The sequence below is a fragment of the Gracilinanus agilis genome, chromosome 2, assembly GCF_016433145.1.
Source record: "Gracilinanus agilis isolate LMUSP501 chromosome 2, AgileGrace, whole genome shotgun sequence".
Taxonomy (NCBI): Eukaryota; Metazoa; Chordata; class Mammalia; order Didelphimorphia; family Didelphidae; genus Gracilinanus; species Gracilinanus agilis.
In genome coordinates, this window is record NC_058131.1 from 503330509 (window position 1) to 503347816 (window position 17308).

At 39.9% G+C, this 17308-nt stretch overlaps 1 protein-coding gene across 1 annotated transcript; it reads right to left on the minus strand.

Moving 5' to 3' along the window:
• Positions 1-11475: 11475 nt before the first annotated feature.
• On the minus strand, positions 11476-14887 carry LOC123234036 (zinc-alpha-2-glycoprotein-like). The gene is made up of 3 exons (XM_044659991.1): positions 14815-14887; positions 12968-13228; positions 11476-11741 (listed from the first exon to the last, which is right to left on the minus strand). The coding sequence occupies exons 1-3, from the start codon at positions 14885-14887 to the stop codon at positions 11476-11478; spliced, it is 600 nt and encodes a 199-aa protein (XP_044515926.1).
• Between the last annotated feature and the right edge of the window lie 2421 nt (positions 14888-17308).

Sequence of the window (17308 nt, forward strand, 5' to 3'; positions counted from 1 at the left end):
CTAGAGCCTACTTAAGGTAGAGTCTTGGAAAAACGCCAAGGTAGGCCAAGGAAGTCAGCCTAACTTACCCACGTGACCACTCAGAGTAGAAGCTGCCTGAGGTCTCAGCTGAGATCCTTCAGCACCAAGTTCAAAGCAGGAACTCTCTTAGCAGGAAGTAACCAACATACTTGAAGAGATAGTGTCTTTTGTCACTTCCTGTGGGTCCACCTCTAATTCAAGTGGACAAATGGCAGCCTCCACACTGATTTGGACTGCCCAAAGGGCAGTCCCTTGTTCTTGATTTGTTACTTATTGTCACGTGTGGGTAACTCATCTCCCCTCCCCACTAAGGGAGGTGGGGATGATATCATCTCTATGCCTAGGGTAAGTAGAGTTTTGACTATGAATGGGCTAGAGTTAATTCTATTTACACAATAGGAGGGCAATTCCTCAGTTATAATGGATCATGTATTCCCATTTATTTCATGTATGCCTGTATGTATTGTAGTATACAGAATTGGGGGTTATAGTTTTTCTAGCTTTGGCTGAGTTCCAAAATCAGTTGGGCTTTTAGAATCTTGAGGAGAGAGGCAGTTGACTGGATCTTCCGTGGAGGGAGGAAGTCAATGAGCGAGCTCTTAGATTATCTAGCTTCAATATTGAAATTTAGCCTAGCATTAATATATTTACTTAAGAAATTATTATTTTAGATAGACCCTTTATATCTTCCTTTCCTAATACCACCCTGCCTTCCCTCCCTTACCTTAGTGACTGTGGAGTTTATAAGGAGAGAAATTAGAGAGGAGTTAAATCTGTGAAGAGTTATCTAATTGACAGCATTATTTATAATTTAATCAAATCATCTTTTATTCCCTTTAGATAGCATTTTGTAAAACTGAGTAAGGCAGGTCCTTACTCAGATTCCATCTTCGCTTCCCTTCCCCCACCTGAGGTTCCTGAGATAACTGATAGGGCTTTCCTTTAACCCACCTTCCTAACAAACATTCTTCAAACAATTAAACCCTTTGGGTTTCAATAGTTCTATTTAGTGTAATTTGTCTGTTAGTTATCAAGAGGGGAGAAGAGGGAAAGAGACAACATACTCTGGGCTCAGAGGGTAGCTGGGCATCCATCTTGAAGGAAGGTGTTACTTCAAAATAGGTCCCTTCCTGTGAAATTAACTAAAGCCTGTTTGTTAATTTCAGTCTAGTCTATTACCCTCAGCTTGTGTTTGAGTCTAAGTCCCAGTCTGTAAGCCTGCTGTGTTAGCCTGTTTAGTTTAACTTCTTTCTCCCAAGAAGATCTCTGTTTCCCTTTTGTGTTATACTCCTGACCTCAGTCATATTATACCCTGAATCTCCTTTAATCTCAGCCTACCTGTAGCCTAATTTATCCATTTACCAAGTCTCCAACATCCTCCTTTCAATTCCCTTATCCCAAACACCTTTCCTCAAATTACCCTCATAACAGTATTTACCATTTGCCCTTTCTTTTGAGGAAATAAAGAGCAGTGACCTTTGACCTAATAGACTCCATCTAATGATTTCATATTTTGAGAAAGCCATGGTCATTTTGGGAGAATCCTGGCACTTCTTTTCTCCTTTAAAAACCATTTCTCTTTGCTTTCTAGATTTCCCTTCCTTTTGCCTACTTTACAAACTATTTCTTTTGGCACCATCAGTTCATCTATACAAAAGTAGCTGAGGGACTGGCAACCAAAGAAAATATTAAGGAGAGAATCCAGCTCAGCCTCTGAGATCCCTCTACATATCAGTTCATCTGTTGAAAGCTAGAAGGTATCTTAGAGATCATCTTGTTCAATATCCTTACCATATTCCCAACTTTAAGGCAAGATAAATTAGCCCATAGAGATTAAATCACTTACCCAAGTTTACCTCAATAAGGTAGAAGTAGGATTAGGACCTAGATTCTCTATGAACCTAGACATTTCCTCTCTACTCTCTGATTTCATCTCACTTCTCAACTCCCAAACCAGATAGTTCTTTCCCATTTGCTTTACTCACTTTTTCTTGGTTTCTGGATTATTATGGACCCTGAAAGCAGAAGCAGGTAGATAGAAGTGACCAGGGGTGCTATCATTTTAAATTCAGTGATATATGAAAGCAGAGAAATCTGGTCAGATTCAACTCACAAAGGATGGGTGCTGTGTTAGCACTCTCTTCTGCTGTCTCCTCCATTATTCCCTCTCAACTTCCCTGCAGGGTAAGATAGAATTCTATACTGTACTAGATCTGGCTGCTCTTCCCTCTCAGAACTGATTCCCTTGAGAGTACAGTTTAAGTATTACCTATTACCACTCTCTTCCTCCCCTTCTTATAATAGTATTCTTCTCCCCAATCCCATGCACCACTTTATGTGATATAATTTATCCTATTTTTTTCTTCCTTTAAGTTTCTCTTAGTACCATCCTCTTCCCCCTCCTTTTTTTACATATCATCTTAAACAACTTAGTACCACAACCTCTGCTGATGAATAATTCTTCTATCTATTATAATAATGAAAACCATTTTTAAGAGTCATGGATATCATTTTTCCATATATGAATACAATCAATTTAACCTTAATGAAGTCCTTAAAAAATTTTCCCCCTTTCTTGTTTACCTTTTTATGGTTCTCTTGAATTTTGTAGTTGGACATCAAATTTTACATTCAGTTCTGGTCTTTTCTTTAGGAATGTTTGGAAATCATCTGTTTTGTTAAATTCCCATACTTTCCCCTGAAAGTATACAGTCAGTTTTGATGGGGAGCTGATTCTTGTTTGTAGACCCTGTTCTCATGCCTACCTGAATATCATATCCAAGCTTTGCAGTCCTTTAGTGTGGAGGCTGCCAGATCCTGTGTAATCCTGGCTGGGGCCACTTGATATCTGAATTGTCTCTTTCTGGCTGCTTGCAATATTTTCTCCTTGGTCTGGAAGCTCTTGAATTTGGCTATTACATTCCTGGGGATTATCTTTTGAGGATTTAATGTAGGGGGCTATCTATAGATTCTTTCAATGTATATTTTGCCCTCTTGTTCAAGAATATCAGGGCAGTTTTCTTGGATAATTTCTTTTAATTTGATGTCAAGGCTTTTATTTTTTCCAAATTTCAGGTAGACCAATAATTCCCATATTGTCTCTTCTGTATCTGATTTCCAGGCCAATTGTCTTTTCAGTGAGGTAGTTCATGTTTCCTTCTATTTTTTCATTCTTTTAATTTTTCTTTATTAATTCTTGCTGTCTCGTGAGATCATTAGCTTCTACTTGCCCAATTCTAGTCTTTAAAAACTGATTTCCAACAATGATCTTTTGATTTTCCTTTTTAGTTTGGACTATCCTGCTTTTCATGTCTTCCAACAGGTCAATTCTGGTCTCCAATTTGCTTATTACTTCATTTGATTTCTGTGCTTCTTTTTCCATGTGAGCAACTTTGTCTTTTAATCTGTTATTTTCTTTTTGTATTACTTTCATTTCTTTTTCCCACTTTTCTTCCCATTTTTCTTCTATCTTTCTTACTTGTTTCTTGAACTCCTTTTTGAGTTCCTCGAAAACTTGTGACCAATTTCCATTTTGGGGGGAAAGTTTGGATGTGTATGCTTGTCACCCTCTGCTGTTGCTTCTGTATTTTACTCTTTTTCCTTTTTCTCCATAGAAATTATCCAAGGTCAAAGGCTTTTTTTGCTGCTGCTTATTCCTTTTGCTACTAGTAGATTGGAGTTCCTGCATGTTGGTGAACATTGGTTTCTTAGCTTCTGTCTCAAAGGGCTTTGCCTTGGTAATATCTTCCTTTCCCAGGCAGAAGCCTGATTAAGGAGGGGCAGGTGGCTCTTGGTGTATCAGGCTTTAAAACATTTTGTCCTGAGGCTATTTTTCCAGTCTCTGCTGCCTCTGCAGTGGCCAGCCTTGTTTCTGCCCCATCTCTGTGTTCTACTGCCAGGCTCCACACTCTTCAGCCTTGGGTCCCAAGTCTTGTTGTCAACTCATAGTACTGCCCTCAGGGGTAAGTCTGTGGTGCCTTCAGCCAGCCCCCAAGAATTTAGAAATTGTCCCAACCCTAGCTCTAACTCTGGCATGGTAGGTGATGTGGGGGAGGGGTGCTCAGATTGTGCTTTGATAAGTGTAATTTTGTCCCCTTATAGTATTGGTTCCCAAACTTTTTTGGACTGCTGCCCCATTTCCAGAAAAAAATATTACTTAGCCCACTGGAAATTACATTTTTTTTAATTTTAATAGCAATTAATAGGAAAGATAAATGCACCTGTGGCCATCACCGCTCCCCTAGATCACTGCAGCACCCACAAGGAGGCAGTAGTGCCCACTTTGGGAATCACTGCCTTATAGCATGGAACCAAACACTGCCAACCTTTAAGGCTGAGTACAGTGGGAAAGCCTCTTTACTCATCTAATTTTTATTTCTGTCCTCTTGAGACACTTTGTAAAGATTGGTTGGAAGGAGATTCAGAAAACTCCTCCTACTCTATCACCATCTTAGCTCTGCCTCTCTCTGTGATCTTTGTGAATAGATGACAATTCAGTGTTTTGATTATAACTGACTAAACAACTTCTCCACAATGAATACTCACATTTCTTTATAGGAACTCAAGGCCCTAAAACTTTTCCTTTGGATGGACTGACTGACTAAACAAAGGTTCCCAAAATAGAAGTAGATTAAACCAAATTGCTCCTGTTTGGATGCCTGGGAATTAATTCCTGGTATCTTGCTTAGATACCACAAGGTATTAAAACTCTAATTCAGATATTTCAATTATAAATAACTAACTCAATCCCTTTACATGCCTCTCTCAAAATACTGGTAAAGGTACTAGAAATTCTTATTCTTACCTGAGGAGTACTAACTTTACCTTGTGGAGGCAACCAGTAACTTCTGGAAATTGGAATATTACTTTAAAACTTTAAGGAGCATCTTTGTTCTTAAAGACTGGTCTTGACCCCTGGGCTATAAAGTATTGAGGAGAGTTGACTCCATTGTATCTTCTCTGATTTCCTTTCTTTTATATTTTATATTTTAGTTTTCTGAACAAACAGCTAATTAAATTAATATTCTGTCATCTCTCAAATCTAAAACATGCATTAATAAAGGACAGATTACAGGCACTTTCATTAAAATGGAGTTTCTGGGAAGAGCCAACCAATATGAGGAAGGAAGCTCAAGGGCATAATATTCTTGTAGTGTAAGAAGTCCATGGAGTGGATGAAGTTCCAGGGTGAGGAGGCCATAGGGATAGAGGGGACTTCTAGGATGAGAAGGCTTTTGTAGCATATTGGAGAAAGGTTAGAGCAGTGATGGCAAACCTATGGCACAGGTGCCAAAGATGGCATTCAGATCACTCTATATGGTCATTCAGCCACCCTCTGCCCTCCACTCCCCACCCCCCAAGTCTGTTACTAGAAACACAGAAAGATTTGGATGGAGATGCTCCCCTCCCCCTCTCCACCATGCCTGATGACATTTTTTCGCGTCCCCTGCCCACACTCTGCCCAGCAGCCCAATGGGAGCACACAGTGGATAAGGTGGGTGGCTCACAGGCAGCAGAGCTGGAGGGGAACAGAGTGCTCTGGCCACTCCCCTCCCCCTCTCTACACTTGCTGAGGACATTCCTCACTTCACCCACCCCTCCAACCTAGCAGCCCAATGGGAGTGCTTACCCCCTCCCTTATGGTGGGGTAAGGGGGGACACAACAGGTGGTCTCTGGTGGGAGGTCCCTACACAGCACTCGGTCTGGAGGTGGGATGGGGGTGAGACCTGGTACTCCATCTCTAAAAAGTTTGCCATCACTGAACTACAGTGTAAAACCATTCAAACCTCCCTTGTGACACTTGCTCTTGGGGGCTAAAAAGTACAATCTAAATTCTAGCCTCAGTCTCTTCCCTCCCTTGCTCCTTAGTTAATCTACTTCATGAGGACTATTATCTTTTCCTTAGCCACAAAAATTCTCTCTCCTCCCTTTCCTTTCTTCCTCCTCCTCTCTCTCCCTCCTTAGTTCTTTCCTTCCCTCCCTCTCCCTTTCCATCTCTCCCCATCTCTCCCTCTCTGTCTCTGTCTCTCTCTGTCTCTCTGTCTCTCTCTCTGTCTCTCTCTCTCTCTGTCTCTCTCCCTATCATGAGGGAGTATAATTTAGGTACTACATTTTATAAATTCAGAGTCAATAGATTTAATTCTTCTGAATGTGACCTCAAACACATATTACCTGGCTACTACTGATCATGGCTCTGCTACTTACTCTGTCATATCCTTACTTTCTTCTGCTGAGAGTTGCAGTACCTATTTGAGTAATTTAGAAAAGAGCACTTTTGCAAACTTTAGGAGAGTATGCTATGTAAATCTAAGTTATTATTTATTGCAAATATAAGAACATGATGGATAATGAATTGGGCCTGGCATCAGAAAAACGTAAGTTCAAATTAGGCGTCAAACACTTACTAGTTGTGTGACACTGAGTAAGTCACTTTACCTCTGCCTGCCTCAGTTTCCTCAATGGTAAAATGGGGATAAAAATAGCATCTATCTCAGAGGGTGCTTGTGAAGATCAGAAGAGATAATATTTGCCAAAGCTACTTAGTATAGTGCCTGGCACTTAGTGGACTTTATATAAATGCTTTCCCCCTTTCCCTTCCCCCATCTTGGGTTATCTCAGTGACCTTCCCAACTCAATTATGTCTCTGACAGGGTCTCAAGATAGGGCTCTGCCCTTATTTAGTGAGCATGAATTTGACTTTTATTATTTTCACTTCAGAGGCTTTGGCCTCTACTTCATGGGCCCATACATCTCTACATTAGCCTTTTCTATATTTCCCCGAATGTTAAGAATTCCCCATCTCTAGGATGAAAACAGGGATTTGATAAAAGATTCCTCTTTCACCGGGTCTCAGAGTCTTCATGGACATTGACCATGTCTCAGAGACTAAGTAGAGATCAGTAAGTCTAGCACTTACTGGTAACTAGATGATGCACTGGATAGAGAGCCAGAGTTAGAAAGACTCATATCCCTTAGTTCAAATCTGCCCCCAGACATGCACTAGCTATGTGACCCTGGCAAGTCATTTAACCCTGTTTGCCTCAGTTTCCTCATCTGTAAAAATAAGCTAGAAAAGGAAATGATGAACCACTCTAGGATCTTTGTCAAAAAAAAAAATCCTAAATGGGGTCACAGAAAGTTGGAAATGACTGAAAAATGCTTCAACAAAAACAGCAAAACACTTCAATTCAACTTCCCCCAAAGGAGAGCTTCCCAGAAATGGCATTTTCTTGTTCATCTTAATGTTGTTTTACCTATTGTTATGTCTGATAGCACAGAATCTAGATCTAAGAATCTCTCTTTGTTGGACACACAGTGACAATTAACTGTTAATTAACAGTATGGTGATTGTGGTGCTGGTGGTGGTCAAAGGGATAAAGACCTTCACAGCTTCTTCTTCTCAGCCAGGCTTGAAGAGAGGTGGAGGTGCAATTCCTAAGTCCCCCTCATTTCCTGGCATCTGTTAAAATATGGAATTCCAAAAGCTATTTACCCAAGTGACTAACTTATTTCTAATATTCTTCTCTTCCTTCTCTACCTACCTCTCCTCATCAGATAAATCTACAGGTATTCTTCACTTCTCTCCTAATAGGTTCTAGATTTTCAGCTTCAACTACAATGTCCCACCCACCACTAACTTCCCCCAGACTCCTTCTTTCCCAGTACAATCGCATATCTCAATTTTCCTTCCTCTTTTGATCCAGTCAGGATCTGTATACTAGCTTATCACAGGGATTATTTCCAACATGATCTAGGCTACCAATAGGGATTAGTCACAAACCTTCCTTTTTATTTTGCAATCTCTTACCTGCCTACCTACCTTCCAAAATTTTCCATCAATTCATCTACAAATATTTTTGATCCACAACTTTTTATGTGACATCATCTCATTCACATTCACACTTACGATTACTGTGTCCTCAGTTTTCCATATCCCCCCTTAACATTTGCCACTTTGCCCTCTTATGATTTTAGCCAATACTATAGCTGTGAGATGATATCTTAGAGTTGTTTCGATTTGCATCTCTCTAATCAATAATGATCTAAAACATTTTTTCATATAGTAATATATAGCCTTGGTTTTTTAATCCTAAAACTGTTTATTCATATCTATTGATCATTCACCAATTGGTGAATAGTTAATATTCTTATAAATATTTTTCTTTTTTTCTTTTATAAAAAATCCTTTCCTTCCTTCTTAGAATCAATGCTGTGTATTGGCTCCAAGGCAGAAGAGAGGGAAAAGGTAGGGAATAGTGTAAGGGGGAAAAGGGGGTTTTATAGATTCAACATATTAAAAGATGGTCACCAGAGGACTGAACTATTATCAATCCTCAATTAAGAATAATCTTAAGTCAAAATTGACTTTTATGGAAGTTTATTTACAATTAAGAAGAGAGAGAGGTAATAAGGAAATAAGAATCTAACCTAGTAGGTAATTTACTACAATCCTCTAATTAATCCAGGTAGATCTTAACCCTCATCTGAGAGTCAGAGGGCCAGAGGCCCGGAGGTGAATGTAGCAAAACTTCATTCACAGAGTCTAATTAAAAGAAGTTTCTTAAAAGAAATTCAGGAAGATTCAGTCAGTCTTTAAACTCACCACATGGAATTCAAAGAAGATATTTAAAGCAGTCTCGCCAGGGTCTCAGCGTTCCAACACTCCTCTGTGAACCAGAAGACGTCCATCACCAGACGCCCTCTTCAACTGAAGACCTCTCACTCACTCCACTCCCTCTTTTTAAAGGGGTCACTTCTATGTCACTTCCTGTGCCTTCCCCTAGCCTGCGTGTCCAATCACCATAGACTCTTCTCATAGAATGCCTAGGGGGTGGTCAGTCAATTCTGATTTGTCACTCACTCTAGCACACGTGGGTTAGGACCTCCCAGAATTTGGAGGTGCTTTCACCTTTGGTGATTAAATCTAAAAATGGGCAGTGTAGACTTAATCTAATTATCACAACAGATATTAAGTGACTTGCCCAGGGTCACACAGTTAGGAAGTGTCTGAGACGTAATTTAAACCCAAAGCCTAATATCTTTAGGCCAGGTTCTCAGTCCATTGCGCAACCTTGCTGCCCTATTCCCATACCCCTGCATTCTTACAAATTTGACAGATCTCTATATATTTGAGATATGAGGTCTCTATCTGAGAAACTGCCTTTAAAATTTTCCCCAAAATTTTCTGCTTTCCTTCTAATCTTGGATATATTAGTTTTACTTACATAAAACCTTTTTTAAAATATAACCAAAATGATACATTTTACAACTCACAATGCTCTCTATCTCTTCATTATACATCAATTCTTCACATATCCATAAATCTGATAGGTAATATGTTCCCTGTTCTAATTTGCTTATGATATCTCCCTTTATGTCTAGGTCATATAACTATTTTTTAACTTATCTTGGTTGATGGTATAAGATATAGGTCTGTCCCTAGTTCCTGTGTGTCTGCTTTCCACTGTTGTCAACAATTTTTTTTATCAAATAATGAATTCTTATCCCTAAATCTTGAATCTTTACTTTTGTCAGACACAAGGTTACTATAATCCTTGACGTCTGTTTCTTCTGTCTTGTTCTACTGCTCAACTTTTCTAGGAAAGAAAACTAGTCTTTATAATTCAGGTAAAAGTTCTAGGGAGGAAGATTTCAAATGGAATTTGTCTCCCAAAGAGAGTCATCCAGAAATGGAATATCAGCAAACAATGAGATCAAGGCCTTCTAAGAGGAGATTAAACAGAGAATTCATGCTTCATATTGAGGTTAGACTGGAAGACTTCTGAGATTTCCTCCATCTCTGAGAATCTATGACTCTGGGGACAAGACATCTACAAATACTTGTTGCCTTGCCATAGGGAAGGTATGGTGAGTGTGGCCCTTTCCATGAGCTACGTGTTGACAGGGAATGACTAAATCTAGAGCAAGGATTTATTGGTTTTTTGACTCTAAGCAAGTCATTTAACATTCAGTATCATGGCTAGAATATTAAAAGTTCCAGAACCTGTTGCATTGCTACAATTTGGACTACCTTATACCAATGGAACCAGAAATCTGCACACACACACACACACAATACTGTATGACTTTTATTTCTTATGATGATATTTAGTTCAGCTTAATATTATTTAGCTCATATTGTAAGCTCTCATAGAGAAGAATTTGGGGTTGTTTAATTCTCTTGGCCGGAAATCCAATGACAGGTAACTGTTAAGTAACAGTATAGTGATTGGAGGTAGTCATGGAGGTGAAAATGTTCACATCTCCTCATTCTCCTGTTAGTTGGGGTTACTAGCAAGCTCCATTCTTAAGTTCCCATCACACTTGGCCACCTGTTGAAACATACAATTTACCCCATTCATTCATTTACTTATATTATTTTATGATTTTTTTCTCTTCCTGCCCCTCCTCATCTGAGCAGTTGACAGTAACTCTCACTGCTCTCCAAGCATGTCCTAGTCTCCCACCTTCAGCTACAATGTCCACCCATTCCCCACTAGGGAAGGTGTGGTCTCTGCTCTTCTACTCAGGAAACATTCAGAAGAATGTATTTCTAAATTACTGAATGTGACCATAACATGGGAGAAAACTATAGAAAAAGAAGAGTTCAGGGGGGATTTGAAACAAGTCTTGAAGAACAGGAATGCATTAGATAAGTAGAAGAAGGGAGGCAGGACATTCCAGATATGAGAAACAACAGGAATGAAATATGGAAAGGAATAAGTGTTTCTTAAGGGCCTCCTAGGTACTAAGCACTTGTGGATTTTATCAGGTTTGTTCCTCACACCAACTTAGGGAGACAGCTGCTATCATTATCCCCATTACACTGAAGGAAACAGAGGGTCAGTAGCTTCCCAAGTGAATGAGACCTGATTCGGCCTCAAGTCTTCCTGACTCCAGGCCCAGAACTCTATCCAGGGTACCACTTACCTGCCTCTAAGCTCAGAGAGAGGAATGACTTTGTTTGGGGGAATGGGTCAATGATAAGATTTGATGGCTCTACGTGTAGCCTGGGGATTCCCATCAGAAGCTACATAAGAAGTGCTCAGGATGTGGTAGAGGGCTGCTATGGAGAAGCTTACATATGATGAGTGGAGGGAAACAAGGAGGGCTGAGGCTTACAATGGGAGACTCCTTTTTCTTTCTTATATCATACTTCCCATCTAATCCCACATGTTTCCCTGTGTCTCTCACAAGGCACAGTAGCCCTCTATGCCAGGGATTTTGATTTCAACAGCAAGAAAGCTATAGAATTTTCTTAATTCATATTTTCAAGCCTCAGTCTCCCCTGGTTAGTGGAAATGAAAGGGGAGGAAATATTCTGGGAGCAGTGCAGACTTTAAAATAGGTGTCATTTTCAGGTCCTCTAATTGGGGGGGGGGAGGCCCAGCCCCTAAACTGACCCAACCATGGTGAGTATAACAACAGGATGTAGATCGTTTACCTGGCGTGTCCTAGTTAGTGTTCCTATAATTCTTGTATTTATGGAGTTTTTCAGTACAGTCTTCTTTCAGATAGGACATGACCCGACCTGGAGCCGTTGGGTCTGCCTCCCAATTCTTTTTCAGCATTTCACCTTGAGGATTCAGTACATCCCAGACCTCTGTGGTGGTGTTGAATCTAACGAGTTTCCTTCCATTGCCAGATTGAATCCAGGCCACTCTGACGGCATTATCATCACAAACTTGACAGCCAAAAATTCCCTTAAAGATGTAGATACCTGAAACACCCAAGCTCCATGTGTGTGAGTACAGTAAAATGTGTTTTCAAATACTGATTGCTATAACAATTATATCAGTTTATTCTTAGTCCTGGAATGCACCCAGACTTCCTAGTAAATACAAAAGGTGTTTCCTTAAAAGAAACACTCAATTCCTTTCCTTTGGGGAGCTAAGGCATGATGAATCAAATAAGAAACAAATTTAAAATTAAGATAGCAGTTCCCTTTAGGCTAATTTCTTGCATCTGCCTAATTCTCATTCCATTCATATCTCTGGTTGTAGGAGTAGTTGGAGCAGAATAATTGTTGGAATCAGGACCGGAAATGACCTTACAGATCTATCCAGTCCTGCTCATTTAGAGAAGAGGGAGCTGAAGCCCAGAGGAGGTCAATGGTTTTCCTGAGTTTTTTAGGACAGAAAATAAGAGCCAAGATTCAATCCAAGGTTCTACGACTCAAATCCAGTGATGCTCCCTGTAACTAACCAGGATGAGAGCCTGGTCAGTAGAAGAAAGTGAGTGTGATTGAATGGAAGGAGCACTAGATGGGGGAATTGGACATCCTGGGTATAGGCTTGACTTTGCCACTAACTGATGTGTATGAGATCATTGGCCCCAAGCTTTGGAGAGAGATGAACTATCAGAAGCCCTCTGGGTTCCTAAGTCAATGTTCTTCCCACTGTTCTGACCTCAGTCACTTTCCTATCTGTATAATAGGTAGATTAGATCTAGATCTCCAACATACTTTTCAGTTCTAACATTCTATCAGTTCCAAAGTCAAGCATGTCAGGCAACATCATATTGCTGGTGGTATAAGAGGTCCAACTGCTCAGTGAGGTAAGGAGAGAGGAGAATTTACCTAAATTGTTGAATAATAAGCAGGAATCGATCTCTCCCCACTTCCTGTTTCACTGAGAGCATTGTGTTGGATAGAAGAACAGGAAAAAGGAAAGAGGAAGAATGCAAGGAGGGGACAGAGATGTGCTTTGAGAATGGCTCTATCTCTGCTTCTCTCTGGATTTGTTCTCTACACCTTGGGGGTTGTGACCAGCCATTGCTCGTCCCTGCCTCCCCTTTTGTTCCTTTCCCCCTCCTCCCTTTTTATGAATCCCCTTCAATCCACCTCCTAATTAGGGACAACCCCTTTGAGGCAGAAGTCACTGGGAGCCCAAGACCTTTTCCAAGTCATTGGGCCTCTCAGTCCCAGACCTATTTCTGCCCACTCACCTCTATCTCCAGAGGCATTTCTGATTTGTTCCACATTCTTCAGGGCAAATATTCCTCTTTCTTTCTGATCCTGGCTGATCTGATTCCAATTTTCCACACCTTTCCATTGTGGCTCAGGCCTTGCCTTCTCAGTCCCACTATTATATTTGTATACACGTTTGTTGTTGAAAAATGCTTCATTCTTGAATGATTGATACCCAACCATGGGGTTTGTCACAGTCGTGTCCTCGTATATCAGAGAATCACACGGAGAAAATAGCGCTGAGAAAAGTCATAGAGAACTGCATGAGACATTTTTAATATTAATCTCCCAAATTTTTTCAATCATTTTCTATGGAGTCTGACTCTTCATGACTCCATTTCAGGTTTTCTTGGTAAAGACACTGGAAAGATTTGTCATATCCTTAGCTGGCTCATTTTATAAATGAAGAAACTGAGGCAACCAGGCCTAACTGACTTGCTCAAGGTCACACAGCTAGTGTCAAGGCCAGATTTGAGTGCAGGAAGATGAGTCTTCCTGTGTACAGACTACATCACTCAGCTACCTTGGTGTTGTGACAGCCTTAGTTCAAATCCTACCTCAGATACCTACCTATTAAGAATACTTTCTCCTGGTTTTCCTCTTTTCTAACATTCCCTCACTCAACAGTTTTATTACCAAATTATCTCAGTGCCATGTTAATCTTCCCTTGTCACATTTGGAATATGCCAAGCATTTCAGTCTAGATACTGACAATGAAGGAATGAAGCAATGAACAAAAAAAGAAAAAAAAAAGGTTTTGTTAAATGCTTAATATTAACAAGTCCTACACTAAGTATCTAGAGATAGAAATAGAAAAAGAAATTAGTCCCAGATCTGAAGGATCTCACACCCTGAATAGAAAAAAAACACACTTTAAATAGAATTATTCAGGAGCATGTCCAATATGATAAGGAGACTCAAATCTTAGTCATATGTAGACCAGAGGAAGGAACCAGGGATGTTCAACCTAAAGAAAAGAAGGAAATGGGTTCTGTTTTGGTTTGAAGGAACATAATAACTGTCTTCAAGTATTTTATGGACTTTCAGATGTAAAAAGGGACCAGACAGATTCTATCACTGTAGGATTTACTTTTTGAAGGAATATCAATTTTTTGAAGTTATAGAAAGGCAGCTTTCAACTCGATGAAAGAACAATCTAAATCTCTGATTGGTCTTAAAAATGGAATGGATTGCCCTTTGAAGTATGGAGCTCCTAAAGTATTCAAGCAGAGACTGAATGACCACTATATGGAATGTGGTAGATGATGGGTATTTTTATGTTGACAGGAATGTTCCATTAGATTCTCTCTAAAGTCCCTCTTTCTTCTCATGATAAATCTGGGTCTCTTTTAAGCTCCTATCCTTAGAAGTCCTGCCCTCTCCCCAACCAATAACTCCTTGTTGTTATGGATTCTCTCCCTGTTCTCTAGATTTCCCTTCTCTTTGTCCACTTCCCAAATTGTTTCTCTCAGCACAATGAGTTCATCTATACAAAACTAACCTAGGGACTAGCAACCAAGTCAAATATTGAGGAGAGAATCCCATTCTTCCTCTGAGATTCCTCTACCTACAAGTTCATCTAGTTAGAGCTAGAAGGTTTATTCAAGACCAACTGATCCTACCTCTCTACACCACTCCCATCTTCAAGGTAAGATAAATTAGCCCATACAACTTAAAGCACTTACGTATGGTAAAAATAGATAATAAGGCAGAAGTAGGATTAGAACCTAGAATCTCTGACTCTAGACACTTCCTCTCTACTCTCTGATTTCACCCCACTTCTCAAAACTCAAACCAGATAGATTTCTCCCATTAGTTTACTCACATTCTTCTGGTGTTGTGGACATTGTGGTCCCTGAAAGCAATAGCAAGAAGATGACAGTGCCCAGGGGTCCCATCCTTGCAAATTCAATGATAAATGTCAGCAGAGAAATCTGGTCAGATTTGCCTCACTGATGGTGGGTGGTTTGATAGTGCTCTTCTCTTCTGTCTTATATGCTGTTGAATTACAGGGAAAGACAATCCAAAGGCCAATGAGAATTTCAGGGTGGAATCCACCCTCTGAATATTGGAAACAAAACAAATAGAACCTGAAATTCTAGAAAGAACACTAACAGGATGAGTCCCAAGAGAATTTTATAAAAAAAAAAAAAAGACCTGCAGGTTTTAGTGGACAGCAAGCTCAGAGTGAGCCAATGCAAATGGTTGCAACAAACGGACTAGAGCAAACAAACATAATATAACATTGTGCTATGTGAACATAAGTATGGTATCTAGATGAAGGGGCTGAGGGTGGGATTGTGCTCTGTTCACACCCTATGTGGGATATTGTATCCAATTCTAAACACACATATTTCCACACTGGAAAACTTGAATGTTTCTAGAATAGGAGAACTAGGATGAGGAACAGATTCATGAAGAGGTTGCAAAGAGATTGCCTGCTTTGGATCGGGCACAGATTAGAAGTGCTCTGAGATTTCCTTCAACTGAGAATCTGTGACTCTGGAAGCAACCAAAACACATTTGCTATATTGTTTTGGAGAAAGTGACCTGGCCAAGGTACTGATTGGAATATGACTAGTGTTAGTGTTAGGTCCACATGTAACCTAGGTTTATCAGTGGTCAGTGTGTCTTAGTCTACGAGTACAAGAAAGCATGTGTTGAATTGCATTGCAGTTGAAGAAAGTACAGTATAGAAACTTTTATTTTGAGTGCTTTGGGGAAATATAAGTACAGTGAATGGGGAACAGCAATGGCTTGAACCCTTTAAGTCCTCTTGGTGTTCATTTACTGATTTCCCCAAGGAAGACAAATTAATTGATTCCTTCCTATTGGTAAAGTAAGAAATCAATTTTGTGACCTTTGTGGATGTATGACAATTCAGGTTTCAGATTATAGCTGACTAAACTTCTCCCCAATGAGCACTAATAAATAGTCCTTCACAGGAGCCCAAGCTCCTAAAACTTTTCCTGACTGACTAACAAAAAGTTCCCAAAACAGAAATAGGTTAAACCAGATGGCTTCCTGTTTGGACAACTGGGGAATCAATTCCTGGTGTCTTCCTTAGATAACACAACATGTTCAGGTGTTCTAATTTTAAGTAACTAACTAACTCAATTCCTTCACATGCCTCTCTCATAATAATGGTAAAGGTACTAGAAATTTGTATTCTTAACTGAGGAGTACTAGTTTTACCTTGAGGAGGCAACCACTGACTTCAGGAAATTGGAATATCTTTTTAATTATAAGAAGCTTCCTTGTTCTTAAAGCCCATGTTTGCCCCCAGGCTGTAAATGATTCAGGAGAGTTGATTCAACTGCATCTTCTCTGATTTCCTTTATTCTTTTTTTTAACCCTTAACTTTTGTGTATTGGCTCCTAGGTGGAAGAGTGGAAAGGGTAGGCAATGGGGGTTAAGTGACTTGCCCAGGGTCACACAGCCGGGAAGTGTCTGAGGCCAGATTTGAACCTAGAACATGATTTCCTTTATTCTGATTGTATTTTGCATCTGAGTTTTTCTATAGAAATTGTCAATTGTTCCTAGTCTTTGCTCTTTCAAATTCAAATCAATAAGCATTTATTAAGGACTGAATATGTCCAGGCTTGGTTCTAAAGCTTGAGAATATAAATGCCAAGGGGAGAGAAAAGCAGTCCCTGCCCTCAAGGAACTTACATTATAATGGGAGAAGACCACAGATAGCTGGTAGTTGAAGGAGGGTGAGACTGATGTGATGGTACCTATGTTGGAGCATAATGGGGAAAGTCCAGAGAGTACATAGTAGATCCTGGAAAGGAATGAAGACAGAAGCAACTTGGGTGTTTTCTTTAAAATGGAAATTCTGGGAAGAGCCACCCAATCATAGCAAGTGTCCCCAGGTCAGAATGTTCTTGCAATATAAGAAAACCATGAGGTTGATGAAGTTCCAGGCTGAGAAGGCCAGAGGAAAAAATGTACTTTCGGGATGAGAAGACTTTTGTAGCATGTTGGAAAAAGTCTAGAGTTCAAACGTATCCAAAACTCTCATGCTTTTTGGAGTTGAGAAGTCCAGTCCAAATTATGGTCTTATTCAGTCTTCTAATTTGTTCTTTAATTAATTATCTTTATAAGAAAAATGATTTTATCCCTAACTTCTCCCTCTCCATCTCTCTCTCTCTCTCCCTCTCTCTCTCTCTCTCTCTCCCTCTCTCCCTCTCTCTCTTTCTCTCTCCCTCTCTCTCTTTCTCTCTCCCTCAATCTCTTTCTCTCTCTCTCTCTTTCTCTCTCTCTCTCTCTCTCTCTCTCTCTCTCTCTCTCTCTCTCTCTCTCTGTCTTTCTGTCTC